Below are 21,162 nucleotides of genomic sequence, written 5' to 3'. Positions count from 1 at the left end.
TGGGGGTCTGTGACCTTGGGTGCTGAAAGGTGGGTATCAGTTCTCTCACTAACTGAACTGCACCACCTTTCAAAAAACCTGCTTTTATACTAAGGTCAAAACCCTTGAAAACAAATAATCACCTTTGCATGGGTGCCTACAAGCCTTAAAAAGAAACCTGTGCTAATGTGAAAACCAAGCTCAAACGTATCTCTCAAAAGAAAATTCAGAGTTTCCTGCCCCAGGTTGCCCTAGGCGCTGGCCCTCCACAAAGGTCAGCAGGGCTGCTTTGCAAAGCCTCACACTAAGAGAAAATGGTACTCCATCCTCAAATATAGGGGCTCACGCCTGTAACCCCAGCACTTCGGAAGCCTGAGGTAGGAGGATCACTTAAAGCCAGGAGTTTGAGACCAGCCTGGGCAACATGGTGAAACCTTGTCTTTACAAAAAAATTGAAAAAAAAAAAAATTATCTGGGTGTAGTGGTGCATGTCTGTAGTCCTGGCTACTTGGGAGGCTGAGGTGGGAGAATCACTTGAGCCCTGGAAGTTGATGCTCTAATGAGCCATGTTCATGTCATTATACTCTAGCCTGGGTGACAGAGTGAGACCCTGTCTTTAAAAATTTAAAATATTAAATTAAATTTAAAAATACATAAAATATAAGCAGCGATACTCAGGAGTTAACAGAAAAACTCCCTAACCAACTACATTTCTTTGAAAACTGATGGGAATCTCAGGGTCTACTTTTCTCCAAGAACTTAAAGGAGGGTAGGAGTTTTCGGGGATTTCCAGAAAAATATCTGGAAATCTTATGTGGATTCTAGGATGCCAAATAAATGTCCTTGATGTCACATGACGTCCAGCCTGCTAACGGAGGAATGCCAAGAATTCATTAATCTTCTCCTGGCAGGGTGTGGACTCTAGAAACAAAGATGTTGCAGCCAAATCAACCCACAGTGTCTGAGATTCTCAGGAAAGCAAAAGCGGTCAAGGACCTCGGAGACAAGGAGGGCCTTGGCCCTCACCCTGGCGCTGGGCTTCCTCCCTCTCCCTCCACCTCTGCCTGTTCCCAGCCTCCTTCTCCACTTGCCACTTCTGAACAGCACATTCTATTCATCATGCAAGGTGAAGCTATTAGCAAAAGTGAGGCACTTGCTTAGCTGGGAATTTGGGGTGAACAAATTCTTCTGTTTCTGTCCTGACTTTTGACAGGAAGAGATGTCACCATAATCTAGCCCCTCATGTTTGTGAATCTCTCTGGGCATCGTTATCTGTTTCTCGAAATCCCTAAGCAGAGCCTGTACCTTTTCCATCATCTCTCTTCCCCATCACAACCCAACACTTCATTCCTGGGCTAGAGACTATATGGAGGCTGGGCGTGGTGGCTCAAGCCTGTAATCCCAGCACTTTGGGAGGCCAAGGCGGGAGGATCACTTGAGGCCAGGTGTTTACGACCAGGCTGGGCAACACAATGAGACCTCATCTCTACCAAAAAATTAAAAACAAATTAGCCCAGCATGATGGCATGCCCCTGTAGTCCCAGCTACCTGGGAGTCTGAGACAGGAGAATTGCTTGAGCCTGGAAGGTTGGGGCTACAGTGAGCTGAGATTGCAACACTGCACACCAGCCTGGGCAACAAAGTGAGACCCTGTCTCAAAAAATAAATTAATTAAATTTTTAAAAGACTATACGGATTCCCAGACAGTACTGCAAGGGGAAGGCGGCCACTTGTTGGTGAAAACAAACAAATGACTCCAGCTGACTGAGCCCTTCGAGGAGCGCAAGCCTCACTCACCTTTTCCGCTATCAGGAAGTCATAGCGAAGGGCCTCTCGAGTGCAGATGGCGCCCAGGAGGAAAACGAAGACAATGTACAGAAACCACCTGAAAACCCAAGAGCAGAACAGGGCTGCCCCCCACTCACCTCACCCAGCCCCATCCAGTCCCCCGACTCAACCTTCTGTTTCCAAAGGGAACCTGTCTCAGAATGAGACAAAGGCCAGTCATGAAGCTTCCCCAGCTGGCTTGGGAGGACATTTTTTGTACTATTTCTCTTCTGGCACATTTCTTACCAAAAAAGGGGTACCATTGTTTTGTTTTGTTTTTTTACTTTTAAATGTATATAAAAATATGGAATGCTTCATGAATTTGCAGATCATCCTTGCACATGGGCCACACAAATCTCTGTATTGTTTTAATTTTAGTATATGTATTGCTGAAGTGAGCACTGTTTTTTCTCTTTCTTACATTAAAAAAGAAAACCACACAACGGGCATTCCGAGTAGGGAAGCGGGAGGCCCAGTTGCCTTTAGGTTATCAGGATTCGGGCCAGGGCAGCCTCACATCCCAGCCTCCTCCAGCAAAAGAACAAGCTGATGATCCTTCAGGCCTCTAAGTCCTGCTGGTCTGTTATCTTTGGATCAGATAATAAAGAGGGAAACTAAAGTCAAAAGGCAGAGAGCAGAGGCCTGGCTCTGTCCCCAAGATGCCCTGTAACCTTGAACAAGACCCAGGTTCCTGTGGTCTCCTCACTCCCATCCGGGTGGTGAGAGGATGGGCCAAGGGTTCATCGTGGAACCTCCCAGCTGGGACCAGAAACAAGACAGGGTCCTCATACAGAAGCCTCTTTCTTTTATTTCCTTCCCAACACTCAATTCTATCTCTGTTGTCTTCATTTTCTTCCCAATGTTATTGCCTTGTTTTGCACAAAATACCCTGATGCTGTATTCCAGGCTGATAGCAAAGGTGTCACTGCAATAAGCTAAGAGCAAATTCAGTGTTTGTGAAACAGATACATTAATATTTTTCTAAATACTGTGGTTAGAATAACACAGGCCCTTTTAACTTCTCAAGTCATTGTCTCTGCTCTCTGAGCTCATTGCCTCTTCACACCCACCCAGTGAAGGGCAGAGAAGCTTCTTCCTGTGGTACAGAGAGAAACAATATTCTAAAAAGTCAGAAATAGACCCAAAGTCACCCAGCCTGCTTGTGTGGGTGGCACAGTGTGAACTAAAACCCCAGAGGCCTGATGGCCTGGGGTAGTTGGAGGGGAGGCTCACTGGGGGAAGAAGGAGAGCTGGGTGCTGAGCTTCCACTGTGTGCCTTCTACTCTCTCCCCCACAGTCTATGAAACACATATACTGTCATCATCCCCATTTCACAGGAAAGGAAATGGAGGCTCAGAGAACTCAGTAAATTATCCAGAGTCACGCAGCCAATCAGCGGCAGAGCTGAGAGGCAAACCAGAATTTGTTTGACTGCAAAACTCTTCATCTTTAAGCTCCCTCCAGGGATCCTGGAAACTCCGTGGTTAAAAAAATCCCCAAGTTCAAAATGGGGGTTGAGGAGGGACGGGGGCGGGAGGCCGAGGAAAGGAAAGAAAGGATTTGGTCTGTGATCTGGGTCCTGACGCTCCTCCTCGGCAGCACTCCCAGGCAGGGCGCATGAAAGGGCAGTGTCTGAACCCACCAGACGTGAATTTTCCAGCCCGCCGAGTGTTAAAAGAAGGATCGGAATACGAAATAGATGGGTCACAGTCGGGGCACTCTCAGAACAAAAGGGGCAATCCCTCTTCTGCCTGGGGTTCTCTCTCCCACTCTCCCGCTCGGACTGATTGCCATGAGGGGAACTTACGAGATGCCAACAGCTGCCAGGGAGCCCAGGGGGATGCTGGAGGCAGGCTCCCTGAGGTCGCCCCCCATGTTGAAACCGGCCATGACTCCTGAAAGATACCCAGATAAGGAATGGGGTGAGCAGCCTTCTCCACGCATCACCTTCCCCAGGGCTGCCCCTCCAATCCTCCCGGACCCTCTCCTGGAAGCTGTCCCACAGCAAGCCCTCCAGCTGCAGCTCTGCGCACAGGCTGCTTTTCCATCTCCCCTGGCAACTAGGGAGGCATCCCTGTGGCGTGAAAGGGACCTTTGTGGGTTGGAGGAGACTCAGGAGGAAAGCCCTCCCGGCTCCAAAAGCATCCTACCGCTTAGCGCAAAGCAACCAGGGGGAGGAAGGCGGCTTGCAAGGCACACAGAGGTCCTGCGCTGTGTACTGAGCTGGGACAATGCCCTGGAGAGGCTCAGCATTACAAAGGTCTGGCAGCCTCCTGCTCAGTGGCTTTCCCTGCCTCTGCTGCCTGCTGATTCCGTGGGAGCTTCCTGTGTCCTTGGGGTCAGGTACCATCCTCCAAGCTCCTGAGCTACCAAAGGGTTTGAAATAAACTCCAAAAAAACCAATCATGATGCCACTGACATGGAGTCACAAGCTCCTTTTCATCATCACCTCTCTTCTGCAAGAACACTAATGACAATGAATGAATCCATAAGGGACCCACAGCACTGTGCTGCATGGTGAGGTGGGGGTGTTGCCTCTTCCCTTACGAACAAATATATGAAAACAACAAGACAGGGTGTTCTGAACATCGGATGAGGATCCAGCCCACAAGTGCCATAACAACTCAGTGTGATGGGCTGCCCTGGTCAGGAAAGCCCCATAGAGGGGGTGCAGCTTGAATGTGGCCTTGAAAGAGGGATTTGAACGGGCTTAGGGACGGGAATGAATCTAACACCATGATTTGTGAACACTTTCAACCTGCCTGGGCCTGTGTCAAGTGCTTTACAGGCACTTTTTTATCCTGTTTAATTCTCGTAACAGCCTCATCAGAAAAGTAGAATTATTTCCTCATATTATAGAAAAGTGCTCAAAGAGGTTAATTAAAACAGTCTAAGCTCACACATTTAATAAGTGGCAAAGCTAAGATTCAGCCCTGGTCTGTCTGACTCTGAAAATTATGCTCACAATGCCTCTGCCATAATGCTTCACAGAATCCAAGAGAAGTGCAGTGAAGTGACACTTTGGAACCAGAAAGTGAAAGTAGGGGAGTGTATTTCAGAGAGAACCCTGAATGCTGGCCCGTGGATGGGGGTGCATATACTGTCACCCAGCAACTCCATTATGAGGACTTTACCCAAAGTAGATAGTCAAGGCTATGAGGGAAGATTTAGCCCAACAGTTTTATAAATGCTTGTTTAGAACAGTGGAAATTAGAAGCAACCTAACGTCTAAAAATGGAGGACGGGTTAAATAAGTGATACAGCTTTCAATAAATACTAGGTCTCAGAATACTGTAAGGGACATGTTGTGACATGGAAAGATGTTTAGAAGCTTTTGCTTAGTTTTAAAAAGCATATTAGAAAACAGAACACATCTGGTATGATCCCACTGTTATAAAAATATATAGAAAAGGGAACTAGAACATGTTTTAAAACATTAAGAATGTAATTTCTGGGTGATAAAAGAACAGGTCATTTTTATTTGACTGTTTATATTTTCTCACTTTTCTACAATGATCATTTTGAAACACGTGAAAACTAACTTCTAAGGTTTTGTTGTTGTTGTTGTTGTTTAACGGCATGTTAGGCATATTTTCTTTCCTCTCATTCACTCCTCTCCAAGATCCTATTAAAAGCATAGTAAATCACTCCTGTAATCCCAGCACTTTGGGAGGCCAAGACGGGCGGATCACGAGGTCAGGAGATCGAGACCATCCTGGCTAACATGGTGAAATCCCGTCTCTACCAAAAATACCAAAAAATTAGCCGGGTGTAGTGATGGACGTCTGTAGTTCTGCCTACTAGGGAGGCTGAGGCAGGAGAATGGTGTGAACCCAGGAAGCGGAGCTTGCAGTGAGCCGAGATGGCGCCACTATACTCTAGCCTGGGCGACAGAGTGAGACTCCATCTCAAAAAAAAAGAAAGCATAGTAAAGGGGGAAAGTGGATAAATTCCTATAAGCAAAGAGAAGTTGAGGGACCCTAAGTAGATGAAAGGTTCACATAAATGTCTGGAACATAGAACAGAAAATGGAGAACATAACACAGAGGAAAAGAGAAGGAAAGAAAGCCTCGGAATGCTTCTCTACAAGATCTGAATACACCAAGGAAAACCAGGGCTGGACGTTTGCACCCCAAATGAAGCCCTGCTCAAGAATCAACAGCACTCACAAACTTGTCATCAAGGTAGGGCCCCAGCAGGGAGACAGACCTAAACGCATGGCAGCCAGGGAAATCCACGCCTGCAACCAAGGTCGCCCGATGTGTGATAAAAAACAGCAACAAATAAACAAATACATGCATAAATAGAAACAGAACAACCCAGGCTGGAAGAAACATATAAATCAGGATACAGAGAGAATTTGGAAGAAAACACTGATTAGTAGCTCCAGATACATCCAAGAAGAATATTCTATCTATAAAACAAGGTGCTGTGAAAAAAAAAAAAATCCAAGAACAAGAAAGAACTTTTGGAAATTAAAAATATGATCACTAAAATTAAAAATGTAATAGATTTAAGGGCCAGGCATGGTGGTTCATGCCTGTACTCCCGGCGCTTTGGGAGGTCAATGCAGAAGGATCACTTGAGGCTGGGTGTAATGGCTCACACCTGTAATCCCAGCATTCTGGGAAGCCAAGGCAGGCAGATCTTATGAGGTCAGGAGTTCAAGACCAGCCTGACCAACGTAGTGAAACTCTGTCTCTACTAAAAATGCAAAAATTAGGCAGGTGTGGTGGTGCATGCCTGTAATCCCAGCTACTTGGGAGGCTGTGGTGGGAGGATCACTTGAGCCCAGGAGGTAGAAGTTGTAGTGAGCGGAGATCATACCACTCACTCCAGCCTGGGTGACAGAGCTCCTTCAGATAAGAGTTCAGAAAATTTACTTCCCCCATATTGTTTCTAAGATACTAAAATATGTATTCCAGCAAAATGAGGATGTAAACCATGAAGAAGGAAAACATGAGATTCAGAAATCAGTGGTGATAACTGAGGAATGGAGTGAAGTTCCAGAATAAGGGTTGCACAGCAGAGAAACTGCCAGGGATTAAAGCAAAAAATGGAGGCTCCTGGAGGGATGCCTCTGGAGAGGAAATGCTTTCAGCACAATGGGCAATAGAATTAAACTGAATGATTTTAAGGATATACTGACTGCACATTTTGGCAACAACATAAAAAGAAGAGTTATTATGACTATACTTTCAGGGATCATTTCTATAGTTTGTTATTAGGGAAGTTTCTCTGAACGTGTAGAGCACTGTTGACATTCTCTTTTGTTGAACTACCTCAAATATCACTAAACAGTCATTTAATACAGCAAAGCCAAATATATTTATTAGAACTCACTGCAGTGAGGTAGAACACCACCTTGCCAGGGTATTGGCTGTACCTCCCAAGGGGGAGGGCATGTTCTCAGGATGTTGGGGTCTAAGGTATTTCATGATGGAAGGAGGATAGAGATTGGGTAAAATTTGTGATATGGTAGTTTAGTATTGGTGGACAGAATAAGGTGAGTATCTTATGGGAAGAATTGATTAACTGTTATTTGACAGGTGAGCTCTTTGTCCAAGTAATCAAACTACTGAATCAGATAAATTGATTTTCATTAATATCTTGAAGCAAATAATATTAGTGGTTTATAGTCTTTATCTTTCCTGGGTAAAGTTTTCATGGAAGAACTAAATCATGTTAATACAGGTTATCTCAGTTTGCATTTTTCATTTTGATATACATCTAGTTTACTGTTTTTACAGAGATTCAGAGTTGTGAGTCCAAACTGTTACCACAGTATAGGTAAGCCTATGAGCTTTGGAGAAATTTATATTGTTAGATATAGTCTACTGTGTTCAGCAAAAAGGGTTGTGGAAGGGTTACAGTTAGTAGAAGATGGGAAAGATGGGGAAAAGGTATACCATTAAATCTGTGGTGGTGAACTCTTGGCTATGTTTGAGGTGGAGTGATTTTTACCACTCAGAATCATCTTTAGAATATGATATACCAGGACTATTATCTTCAGGTCCACATTTTACAGAGTGCTGTCCTGATGTGGGGCCAGAGAACTTACTCTGAGAAGGAAGCAAAATTTGCTAGCAAAATACTCAATGCTCTTAGAAGAAATGTTAATGACAAAACCTTTGTGTAGGCAAGAGGCAAGGTAGTTGTGACCATATATATCTACATGAAAAGAATGATGTCTACGCTTATTTATTTTCAATTAATAAATCATTTTGGCTGCTAAAAGAGTTATTGAAACTCCAGGAGAAGTGAATAAGAAAGTTAAGCATTATAAATAGCTAGAAGGGGGATACTGAATATCTCCTATACAAAGAAATGGTAAATGTTTGAGATGATGATATGCTAATTACTCTGATCTGATCACTATACATTATATGTATCACAACATATCCCAAAAATATGTGCCATTATGTGTCAATTTTAAAATTTTAATTAAAAGTTAAAAAATAAATTAAAAAAATAAAAATTTAATTTAAAAATTAAAGTTAAGGTCTAAATATGAAGCAAACCAAAATGTGACATGATTTTAAACAACTAATAAAATGTTAGAAAAATTCTCCCGTTTGACCATGGTATAGGAACTTCCTCTCCTAAATGACACAAGGGCTATATGAGAATCACAGTGAAGAAAATGAAATTCCAGCCCAACACTTTGCTCTTCAGGGAGCAACAGCTGCACAGTCATAATCGTGTATTTGCTTATTGTTCTTTAACTTCTAAAACTGGCCTATAGGCAGAACACAGAGGACATAACTATTGATATGGTTTAGATCTGTGTCCCCGCCCAAATCTCATGTTCAATTGTAATCCCCAAAGCTGGAGGTGGGGCCTGGTGGGAGGTGATGGGATCTTGAGGGTGAATCCTTCATGAATGGTTTAGCATCTTTAGCACCATCCCTTTTGTGCTGTTCTTGTGATAGAGTTCTCACAAGATCTGGTTGTTTAAAAGTGTGTGGCACCTCGCCCTCTCTCTCTGGGTCCTGCTCCTGCCATATGAAGACACCTGCTCCCCCTTCGCCTTCTGCCATGAGTAAAAGCTCCCTGAGTCCTCCCTAGAAGCAGATCCTGCCATGCTTCCTGTACAGCCTGCAGAACCATGAGCTAATTAAACCTCCTCTTTATATATTATCCAGTCTCAGGCATTTCTTTATAGCAGTGCCAGAATGAACTAATGCAACTATAGTTATGAAACAGAATATGAATATTATCTATCTTGACAATGTAAAAGAAGGTTATAGCTAGCTGATATTAGGAAGTGAAAAGAGGAAAGAGAAGGAGAGGGAAGAGAAAAAGCACTAATATTTTCATCATAGTAATGTAGAAAACAAAAATATATAAGTCTCATGTTCATTCACTAGGCCTGACTTGAATGTTACAAGCTTCAATTAGTTTAATAAGCAAATTTAAAAGGTAATCTAAGCCACGCCTTTTGAGCTACCTGTTAAATGTGGTAGGTAGCTATGGAAAAACCTAGCAAATATTTACATAGCAGTTGCAATAAATTTTAAGTTAATTATTTTGTATCTTGTTATCATAAAGTTGAGTTTCTGAGTGTTTGCTAAGTAGAGCAAAGAAATGTCAAATATATGAAGCAGTTTGTTTTCATAGTTCCAAAGATAGCTGACTTGTAACCTCAAGGCAAAAAATATTTTTAATAAGTGTGTGTGTGTTTGTGTGTATGAGCGCATGTGTGTGTGAGAGAGAAACTATTTGTTCAGTTAAAGTTTTAAACTACATTTTTCATGGGATTTTGCCCACTCGCCTGCTAATAATCAACTTGCTATCTATAGTTTTCCTGATAATGCTCTAAAAACTCAAGTACAAAAGGATTATGTAGATTCCTTTAAAATTAGGACAATAACTAAAGCATTCCTTATAAAAATAAAGATACACATAAATAAATATAATTCTAATACATATAATCTTAAAACACAACACAGAATCTCAATTTCCCACGCCAACAGCAAGAACTGAAGGGATGTAACCTAAAACTGATAGAATAGCAGAGATTTAAGTATATTCTTTAAAATTATCAATGTAATCATCAAAATAAGTAAAACTAAAAATATAACTATCAAACATTGGAAAGTGGATGAGGGAGCATGTAAGAAAGCGAACTCTCATGTTTCCTAGCATGAAGTCAACAGACGATGTCTGACTTTGATTAACCAAATTATATGTATACTTACGTTGCTTGGTTATACACAGCTCTCAAAATACTAAAAATGATTAAAGTGGTTGTCCCTATGGAGGAGTATTGGGGATAGTGAAAGGTGGGGTGGGAGACTATTGCTTTGTATTTCAAGCCCCTGTGCTGTTTTATTTTGTATCATGTACAGGTCTTATTTGGATTAAAATTAAAAAAAGGAATATCCAGGACCTGCTGTATTCCTCTGTTCTCTCCCTGCTAATAAAGACATACCTGAGACTGGGTAATTTATAAAGGAAAGAGCTTTAATTGACTCACAGTTCCATATGGCTGAGGAGGCATCACAATCATGGCAGAAGGTGAAGGAGGAGCAAAGTCACATCTTGAATGGCGGCAGGCAAGAGAGAGCTTGTGTAGGGGAACTCCCATTTATAAAACCATCAGATCTCGTGAGACTTATTTACTGCCATGGGAACAGCATGGGAAAGACTCACCCTCATGATTCAATTCCCTCGCACCAGGTCCCTCCCATGACACGTGGGAATTGTTACAATTCAAGGTGAGATTTGGGTGGGGACACAGAGCCTAACCATATCATGACATAGTGCTCCTTATTCCTCGCCATTGTTGTACCTCCTACATTTTGTCAGGTCATTTTGTACACCTTTCTTCAGATCATTTATACAGAAGTTAACCCATGAAGACCCCTGAGAACACCACAGCGATATATGCTTCTGTGGAGGAAAGTGACTGATTGATCCTAATTGCTTCCTGCTTCCAAACACATACTGTCTTCGTAACAAACCCCCTTTCTTCCTTCCCCAGGTTCTGTGTAGGCTTCCTGATGTGCAGTACATTAGGATGCTGGTCAGTGGGAGGAGAAAGGACTGACTGTAACACGGGAATGAGCCAGGCCCAGACGTGGCCAGAAAGCTGGCTTTTGAGAGAAAACAGAGAAGCCAGAAAGGAGATCATATCACAGACACAAAGAGTCACAGACAAGGAGATGCAGGCAACTCGGACTGCAGACAAGAAGTCTCATGGGTGATTCCTGCTGGGGCAATGTGGGCGGTTCCCATGGCAAAGTATACATTTGGATTTTTTTGTTTGTTTGGATTTATTTTTTTGAGATGGAGTCTCCCTCTGTCACCCAAGCTGGAGTGCAATGGTGCGATCTTGGCTCACTGCAATCTCCGCCTCCTGGGTTCAAGTGATTCTCCTGCCTCAGCCTCCCAAGTAGTTAGGATTACAGGCACCTGCCACCATGTCTGGCTAATTTTTGTATTTTTAGTAGAGATGGGTTCACCATGTTGGCCAGGCTGGTCTCAAACTCCTGACCTCAGGTGATCCGCCTGCCTCGGCCTCCAAAGTGCTGGGATTACAGGCGTGAGCCACCGCGCCCGGCCTGCACATTTGTTATAGGGGCTCACACACTTTGACTGTCATTTCCAAAATTCTACCTCTGTGTTACCACACGATTCTTGGGCAATGCTGTCTAGCTTCGGTGAATTATAAATGTCTCATTCGCTAGTTAGAGCTAGAAAAAGTATTTTGACTTAGTATTTTTTTTCCCATCTTTGTTAAGTGTTACAGAAATTCTCTAGTTTGCTTTCCTTTTGCATCCAGTGCAATTTTAAAACACTATCGTTAAGGTTAGAGTTACATTTAGGGTTGGCATAATAGAACAAATACGATTTCCCAGAGCATTAGTGCCCAGGTGTTTTACAAATACTACATTTTTTAAAAAGTTCCACAATGGAAAATAAGGTTGGGAAAACCTTAATTAGAGAGGTTCTCAGTGCTGGGCTATTGTAGTGCTTATAATATGCTAATATTCACTGTCCATCGCTAAGAACAGCACACAGTGTTTCATAAAACTTATTTGGCATTGAACCCTTTTTTTTTTTCAAAGAAATGAAACACTGTGTTCATTATTAAAGTTCCCCAGAGCACAGTTTGGGAAACACTCAGTGCCCATTTTATAATTACTATTTGTTCTTGACACTTTTCTTGGTGGGCTTCCAAAAATTGTTTAAATTTGGCTATTTAGGGCTGGATGTAGTGGCTCATGCCTGTAATCCCAGCACTTTGGGAGGCTAAGGTGGATGGATCACCTGATGTCAGGAGTTCGAGACCAGCGTGACCAACATTGTGAAATCCCGTATCTACTAAAAATACAAAAACTTAGCCAGGCATGGTGGCATGCACCTGTAGTCCCAGCTACTTGGGAGGCTAATGCAGGAGAATCACTTGAACCTGGGTAGGTTGCAGTGAGCCGAGATCACGCCACTGCACTCCAGCCTGGGCGACAGAGCAAGACTCCGTCTCAAAAACAATAAAAATAAAAAATAAAACCGCTATTTAGAATCATGATTCTTAAGGCTAGATGGTACCCTAGCGATCATCTTCTCCAACCTTTTATTTCACAGATGAAGCAACGGAGGCCCAAAGAAGGGAAGCCATTTGATTCAAGTGTTCCAAGCTAATTGCTAACAGAACCAGCACTAATCCTCAAGTTTCCTGATTCCAAGTCAGTGTTCTTTCCACTACATCACACAGCCTCTCCATTTCTTCCTAACACCCCTGCTCTTTGTAGATTTCCCCTTCTGAAACAGTAATTGCATGATTAATGTGGGGTTACATCCCCACCACAAGGCTGAGCTTATCAGTTACAATCGGCGCGGCGCATTGATTTCCCCACAGGCGCTTGCATCACCAGTTCCTCATCTCTAGACGGTGCTGGATTGATGGCATTTCTGGGTTTTCAACGCCAGTTCCAGGAAGTAGTTAATTGCTTTACCCAAAAATGTTTTTTCTCCTTGCATCACAACGATGATCTGTCTGGTCTGCACACTGTTACCATGTGACTTATGTAAACGGCTTCCTTAATACGGGGAGAGCCTTCTGGCTTGGTCTTCCACCCCAGTCCTGGGGCCTTCAGGCACATCTTTATGATCTCAGCTGTAATATGCAAGTCTGATGGTGTCAGCCATCACTTGACCAGCTTAGGTTTATGAGGCTACACCTCGACTGGCATCCGTAGCCACCTAGACATTGACATTACGCCTACAGTTTCGATGGATGGTGAACAGGGGGCTTGGGGTCAGCGCCTAGTTCCAGTGTCTGGTCTCACAGAAAACATAGATGGCCAGAAGATGAATCAACCCCTTACAGCTCTCAAATATACATCCTTGGGTAAAATAACCAGTGTAAATGTCAATGACCACTTACCAACATTTGCAAGCAGGCAGCTCATCTCTTTTCTTCCCTGCCCCCTGAATCACCCAATGGCACACATAGACCAAAGTCCTTACTTATCACCAATTACCACAAGCCCACTTCCCACTCCAATTCTCTTTTCTGTTCCTGAAAATGAAGATTCGTAGGAAAAGAAAAGCCCAACAGTTTTTCTAGGCTTTTCAGGTTCCTGTTAGTTCACAAAGGACTACTTACTCTTTCTCAAGGAACTTCCAAGCTTCCTCCTGGGGACTTTTCAATCCAAATCTGTGTCCTGAGAAACTCTTCAACTTTTTCTTCCCATTTATAGCTGAATTGTTTCTCTGCTGCCTGTTTTCTAAGTTCATAACTTTATTTTTTTTCTTATGAAGGTAGACTACACATGCACAAACGTGCCCAAGTCTCATCTGCTGCCTTTTTTTTTTTTTAACTGAAGAAACAAAAGGGATCTATTACTGTCTGGAGGCAATGTGGCTCCGAGCCCTGCTTTCCTCACCTGTAAATGGGGATTATACTATTTGCTTTGCAGGGCTGTGATGAAGTTGGAACAGATATTCATAAGCACCTAGCATAGTGGCTGGCACCTTGTAGGTGCTAAATAAATGCTCACCCAGGAGAGATGGGCTCTGCTCCTTACTCAGAAATCCCCCAGATTCCTAAAGACTGGTCTGCCTCTCCTTACCTTCCTTCTGATTTCCAAACCCCATTCCTTTCCCATACCTGGCTTGTTGGTTTGTTTGTTTAGCTGTTCCTGCAAAAATCTCTAAACCTCTCTTGCTCTGTTCTTGGAGCAAAACTTGTGAGTTTCCCTCCCTTTCAATGTTTTAGAAATCCTCCTGGGACAGACAGTGTCAAATAATGCAACTTTCTATCTCCAGGACCCAGGCAAGATTTATTGGCTTCTGAATGAGGGGCGGCACCAACATTGTGTGTTCTCTCTTCCAGCATCCTCTCTCAGTACGTGGGAAGCAACGGGGTTTACCGCTTACTGGCTGGGAGATGTTGGGGAAATAACCTCTCTATGTCTTTGTTTCCTCATCTGTAAAATGAGTAAATAATAGAACCTGTGGGAGGATCTAGGTTCCATGGGGCCCGAAATTTTTTTGAAAGTACAAAATTATGAATATAAGATTAGGAACAGGGCTTTGGAAGGAGCCCACACAAGTGAGGGACCTTGAAGCCCAGGCTTCATCTACTTCATGGCAGCCCTGTGTCTGATGGAACCAGTCAGGCTGTGGAGAAGTTTAAATGGAAAACTATGCACAAAGTGCTTAGTGCCTGACATAATAGGTTACTGTAATAAGTATTGTCGATATTTATAATTGTTTTGATACAAACTGTTGATATGTATAATTATTTTGATAAAACAATTATAAATTAATTCCATAAATAAAATCACAAAAAATAGACATGTATAGATATGTATAATTATTTTGATAAAACAATTATAAATTAATTCATAACTAAAATCACAAAAAACAGACATGTATAATAATTATAAACTTTTTTTTTTTGAGATGGAGTCTCACTCTGTCACCAGACTGGAGTGCAGTGGTGCTATCTCGGCTCACTGCAACCTCCACCTCCCGGGTTCAAGTGATTCTCCTGCCTCAGCCTCCCGAGTAGCTGGGACTACAGGCATGCACCATGCTTGGCTAATTTTTGTATTTTTAGTAGAGACAGGGTTTCACCATGTTGGCCAGGATGGTCTTGATCTCTGACCTAGTGATTGGCCCACCTTGACCTCTACAAAGTGCTGGGATTTACAGGGCGTGAGGCACCCACCACCCGGCCTAAGCTTTTTTTTTTTTTTTTTTTTTCCAGACGAGTCTCGTTCTGTCGCCCAGGCTGGATGTGCAGTGGTCAGGATCTCAGCTCACTGCAAACTCCGCTCCCGGGTTTTACAACTCCTTTCTCCTGCCTCGCCTCCCGAGTAGCCGGGACTACAGGCTGCCCCACCCACCTCGCCCGGCTAGTTTTTGTGTATTTTTTTAGTAGAGACGGGGTTTCACCAGGTTAGCCAGGATGGTCTCGATCTCCTGACCTCGTGATCCGCCCGTCTCGGCCTCCCAAAGTGCTGGGATTACAGGCTTGAGCCATCGCGCCCGGCCCTTTTTTTTTTTTTAAGACAGGGTCTCACTCTGTCGCCCAGGCTGGAGTGCAGTGATGCAATCTCAGCTCACTGCAACTTCTGCCTCCCGGGTTCAAGCAATTTTCCTGCCTCAGCCTCCCGAGTAGCTGGGACTACAGGCTTGAGCCACTGAGCCCAGCCAAAGCTTCCATCTTGTCTCCTGTTTCTGCTCACAAGTCCATCAGAATGAAGGGAGTGGAGTGAGCCCCCATCTTCAGACTGTCCCTACTTGGGGCTCTCTAGTCCTTAAACATGGGGACCCCATTCTGATCCCCATGTTTAAGCAGGTTTCTGTCCTCTCACTCATAAGACACATAACTTGTGAGGAGACCCAGGGGATGCCTGGGAGGGGAGAATGGGGGAAGTAGACCAGAGGAGGGGTGAGCACTAACAGCCGGGCTGAGGGGCCTGGAGACAACCAGCCAATTGGAGGGCCCAGCAAACTCCCAGAGCTTCCCAGAGTGTGTACATGAGCAGGAGAGAGGAGTCAGGCCCAGGGAGGTCAAAGGGCATCACAGAAATAGCTGGGCTCTTGAAAAGGAAGGTGACTGTGGACGTTTCAGTAAAGGCTGTAGGTTTTCTACCACATTTTTTCGTGCTGGGTGCGGTCAACCACAGGCCCATGTGTTGGCTGTGGCCAAAGAGGCTCTTATCCCTTCCAGTAAGAGTTTGGAATCTGGGAACAAGGGTTACAGGACTCCACATGACTGACGTTCTTCTCAGTGAATTTCCATTTCCTAGTTCCTCTGTGAATGGTGTTCCTGGATCCCCAGAGTGGCTGCATCCGCGTGGTGTGTGTGAAATCCTAGAGAGGGGATGTCTGTTTCTCAGGGAAAGTTTGGTAGTGAAGCTTGGAGAAGGAACACACGTTGAGAAGCAAAGCAAGTACAGTGTCCACTCCAAGCCCCCCATTCCACCCCTGCAGCCACGAGCACAATGGAGAAGAGTGCAGTGAGGGGGCAGGGGGACAGCTTCCTAAATCCAGAGGAGCCCCCAGACCAAATCTCCAGCCGCTCTCCCAGGAAGTCGCCTGCCCTTGGGATAAAACGTCTGAAGTAACTTAACTATCATATCTCTGATGGGAGGATGGGGGGCTGGGGGACAGAAAGGTTTGTTCTTCAAAACTCTCCCCTTGCCACAGCCAGGAGGTTCTCTTGTTCCAGAAGAGGATGGCGTTGGAGGGAGCCCCAGCCATGACTCACTTGGAGCTAACCCTTAGCAAATCTATCACCATGGAAACTGCCAATCATCCACGCTTTTCATAGCTTAACCGAACATCTGCCAGGAGACAGCAAGTCATACAAACCATTCATCCTGCCTATTGTGTTTACATTTGGGGCCCTGAAAAACAGAGACAGAGACACGGAGGGCAGCTCTCCACAGCAGGGTGGCGGCCCAACTCTGGCCACTAATCAGCTGCGTAACCTCTGTCGGGTCCTTCACAAGCTCCTCTGCACCCCTCCTCCCCCATCTGGTAAAATAAAGGATCGGATCAATGATTCTTAACCTTGGTTGGGCCAAAGGAGAGTGGGAGGGACAGGAAAGCATGTCCCCTAAAAGGGGTGGGGCAGAGAGGCCTGTGTAGTTACAATCTATGCACTATTATCATTTTACATTTGAAATCTTACAAAATAATACTCATAAGTTAAACCACAGAAAACAAATCTTGACTCATCGTCTTAGGTAGCTATAGCTTTCTCCATCTCTGAGCCAGAACGTCCAGTGTCTGTGAGGCTTTTAGCATCATTATCAAAAGGGAATATAGGCCAGGCATGGTGGCTCATGCCTGTAATCCCAGCACTTTGGGAGGTGGGAGGCCGAAGCGGGTGGATCACTTGAGGTCAGCAGTTCGAGATTAGCCTGGCCAACGTAGCAAAACTCCATCTCTACTAAAAACACAAAAATTAGCTGGGCATAGTGGCATGCTTCTGTAATCCCAGCCACTCAGGAAGCTGAAGCACAAGAATCGCTTGAACCCCCACTCACACCAGGCATCCTCTCTCTTAGGAAAGCCAGCCGTGGGAGCAGGGTGGAGGGGCGCATCAGGGCCACATTGCCAAGACAACCCCATGGTGCACCGGAGTACACTCGGGACATTCCCTGCGCAGTGTGACCAGGCAAAGAGGCCTTCTGCCCCTGCCTCTAGGGTAAATGCTAACCTGGCATCTCGGCCCAGGGGTCTTCACTCAGTGGGGACACTGCCAGGCCCCAGGGAACACTCAGATGGTTTTCAATTTGTGTGCGGAAGGAGAGAGGAAGAGAGGCTGGGAAACATCTTCAGATGTTAATTTTGTTTTAATTCCCTCTGTTTTTCCCCTTTCCTTTTCTGTCCATTCAAGAGGAAGCTGACCTATATTCTCTTGCCTTGTGGGAGACAGGAGGCAGAGAGGAAGCAGAATTTGCCTGTGCACTGTTTTGGCTTCTGTTTCTCAAAAGCCTAGGTCCTTAGAAGATTTTGGAGGGAAACAGAAAAGAAACAGCAGAATGGCTGGGGAAAACCAGGGGGGGGACAAGGAGAAAAACTATCACACAGTTTGTGGGGCCACATAAAATACAAATGCAGAATCAAAATTATTAAGATTTTTTTTTTTTTTTTTTTTTGAGACAGTCTTACTCTGTCGCCCAGGCTGGAGTGCAGTGGCACGATTTCGGTGCACTGCAACCTGTGCCTCCCAGGTTCAAGCGATTTTCCTGCCTCAGCCTCCTGAGTAGCTGGGATTACAGGCATGTCCCACAACACCCAGCTAATTTTTGTATTTTTAGCAGAGATGGAGTTTTACCATGTTGGCCAGGCTGGTCTCGAACTCCCAGGCTCAAGTGATCTGCCTACTTCATGCTGGTATTACGAGGCGTGAGCCAGTGTGCCCGGTCCAAGAATTTTAGAAACAGCAAAGCCGTAAAACAAGCACGAGGCCCTTCTCAGGGTAGGGACAGTGTGAATGCATAGGTCACATACCCAGAACGCTGGCCCTGGACAGGAGTGTCCCCCATATTTGACAGAAAACTGGTTCTGGAGTTTGGGGCAGGGGGAGAGAGAGGCTGTTCACAGGTACTGGGGAAATGAGGACCTGGGACCCCCCCACTCCCTGGCAGTACTGATGAGGAGCTGGTAAGACCCCCAGTCTATGTACTTGGGAAGTACCCAGACCCTAAGCATAGGGTTCCCAATCTCAGATTTCTGGTCCCTGAACGTGGCTCAGAGGCAGCACAAACCTGAAAGGCCCTATGGACAGGACGATGGGAAGGCCTGGTTCTGTTTACAGATAAGGAGTTGCAGAGCCCCCCAAACATGTGTGGGTACTGTATAAAACCCTAAGCCCCTGGAACTGGTGCAGAGCATGGCAGGAGCAGGTGGAGGCATGCTGAATTACTGATGTTAATTTTAAGCCATCCTGGCAGAATGAAGGCTTAGAGTCAGAGACTGACTCTTCTTGTTTTATAAAAATGAAAACGCACTATTTCTGGCAAATCTGGATTTGTGGATCAGGATTCGACCTGCCACTTCCAAGCCCTAGTTCCAGGCTCATTTCCATGGCCGAGCTTTAAGAAAAGTCAGGCAGGAGGCTGACGCAGTGATACAAGTGATAGATGAAGCTGGGACCAGAGTGGTCAGCTGGTAGAGATAAGGAGAAGTAGAGAGAATCTAGCGACTCTTAGGAGGTAAAATTGACAAGACTTAGAGGGCACTGGAAAGAAACAGGGTGCTCTGATCACTGGCATAAGCAATTGGCTGGGTGGAGGTGCCATTTACTGACATCAGGAGTACAGGAGGAGGACGAGTTGAGGGGTAGGTGAGATGGGTCTGGTTCAAACTTGTTCGGTCCAAGATACTCAAGAGAAGATGTCACATGGGCAACTGAATGCATGATGTGAAGATTGGAGGAGAAGTCTGGGCTGGAAGTGTGAATTTTAGAGTCATCAGTTTTGAAGGTGGTTATTCAACAATGAGCATGGATGAGACTCCAAGGAAAATAGTTGAGAAAGAGATGCGAGGGCCTAGGAATAGCCTGAAGACCCCCAATATTGGATGGTCAGGCAGAGGGGATGCACCTATGAAGGCAAGTCAGAGAGTAGGAGGGAGCTGAGAAGGCTGCACCATGGAAGGCAAGAGAAATGCAAAGGGAAGTGCATTGTTGCTGAGAGGTCAAATAAAGTGAGAAACTAAAAATGCGTGCTGCATTTAGTAACAAGGAAGTCGCTGGTAAAAGAGCCATGTCATTGGAGAGACAGGCTTGCAATTCCCAAAGGAGAGAGTGGGAGAGTTGAGCAGAGGATGAAAGAATGGAGACGCGGAGACATGTTATGTTTGGCTATGAAGAGGAGAGGGAAAGGCTATTGCTATAAGGAGAAATGGGATTGAGGAAAATCAATTAAAGATGATTAAAGTTATTGTCCTTTTCATTTTAACAGCTTTATTGAGGTATAACTAACATACTATAAGATGTACATGTTTAAAGTATAACAACTTGAAAAGCTTTGCTATATGAATATACCCGTAAAATCATCACTATAATCAGGAATACATACACACACACACACACACACACACACACACACACCCCCAATTTTTTTTTTTTTTTTTTTTTTTTGATACAGGGTCTCACTCTGTCACTCAGGCTGGAGTACCATGGCGTGATCAAGGCTCACTAGGATCAAGCAGTCCTCCTGCCACCCACCACCCACCCCCAAGTAGCTGGAACTACAGGTGATTCTCCTGCCTCAGCCTCCCAAGTTGCTGGGACTACAGGTGCATGCAACCACACCCAGGTAGTTTTTGTATTTTTAGTAGAGATGGGGTTTCACCACGTTGGCCAGGCTGGTCTCAAACTCCTGAACTCAGATGATCCACCTACCTCGGCCTCCCAAAGTTCTGAGATTGTAGGCATGAGTCACTGAGCCCGGCCCAAGCTAACTTTTTAATCATGTTTTGTAGAGACCACAGGGTCTCACTATGTTGCCCAGGCTGGTCTTAAAGTCCTGAGCGTGACAGACGCTCCTGCCTTGGCCTCCCAAAGTGCTGGGATTATAGGTATCAGCCGCCATGCCAGACCAGGAATATAATTTTCATCCCCCCAAAATTTCCTTCTGCACTTTGGTAATCCCTTCTTCCTGCTCCTCTCACTCCCATTCCCAGGCATCTGTCACTATAGCTTGCATTTTCTAGAACTGCATATAAATGGAGATGTATACAATCATATTTATTTGCTCTTTTTTTGACCTGACTTCTTTTACTCAGCATAATTATTTTGAGATTCACCTATATTGTTGTGTGTATCGATAGTTCTTTCCTTCTTTTTTTAGAGACAGAGTCTCACTCTGTCACCCAGGCTGGAGTGCAGTGGCACGATCTTGGCTCACTGTAACCTCTGCCTTCCATGTTCAAGCAATTCTCCTGCCTCAGTCTCCTAAGTAGCTGGGACTACAGGCATGCACCACCATGCCAGGCTAATTTTCTTTTGTATTTTTAGTAGAGACGGGGTTTCACCATGTTGTCCAGGCTGGTCTTGAACTCCTGACCTCAGGTGATCCGCCTTCCGCAGCCTCCCAAAGTGCTGGGATTACAGGTATGAGGCACCATGCCCAGCCAGTTATTCATTTTTATTGTTGAGTGTTTTCCTATTGTGTGGCTACACCATAGTTTGTTTATGCACTCATCTGTTGATGAACATTCAAGCTATTTCTAGTTTGGGGCTATTAAAATTTAAGCTGATTTGAAAGTTCATGTGCAAATCTTCATATGAACACAGGCCTTTGATCCTCTGCAGTAGATAACTAGTCATGGAATAGCTGGATGTAATTTTTAAGAAACTGTCAAACTTGTTTCCAA

The 21,162-nt window shown here is 44.6% G+C and overlaps 1 protein-coding gene across 3 annotated transcripts in view; it reads right to left on the bottom strand.

Moving 5' to 3' along the window:
• SLC12A8 (solute carrier family 12 member 8) overlaps positions 1 to 21,162 on the bottom strand; it is a 129,455-nt gene that overhangs the window by 36,030 nt on the left and 72,263 nt on the right. For all 3 annotated transcript variants that reach the window (XM_017855384.1, XM_017855385.1, XM_017855386.1), the window contains exons 7-8: positions 3,614 to 3,701; positions 1,777 to 1,864 (exon numbers count right to left, since the gene is read on the bottom strand). In XM_017855384.1, the coding sequence (XP_017710873.1) occupies positions 1,777 to 1,864; positions 3,614 to 3,701 (176 nt within the window). The remainder of the gene's footprint in view (positions 1 to 1,776; positions 1,865 to 3,613; positions 3,702 to 21,162) is intronic.

Source organism: Rhinopithecus bieti, unplaced genomic scaffold (genome assembly GCF_001698545.2).
Source record: "Rhinopithecus bieti isolate Rb0 unplaced genomic scaffold, ASM169854v2 scaffold_39586, whole genome shotgun sequence".
NCBI lineage: Eukaryota > Metazoa > Chordata > Mammalia > Primates > Cercopithecidae > Rhinopithecus > Rhinopithecus bieti.
Note: the sequence above shows the minus strand (reverse complement) of the source record. Positions and strands in the feature narration are given on the sequence as shown.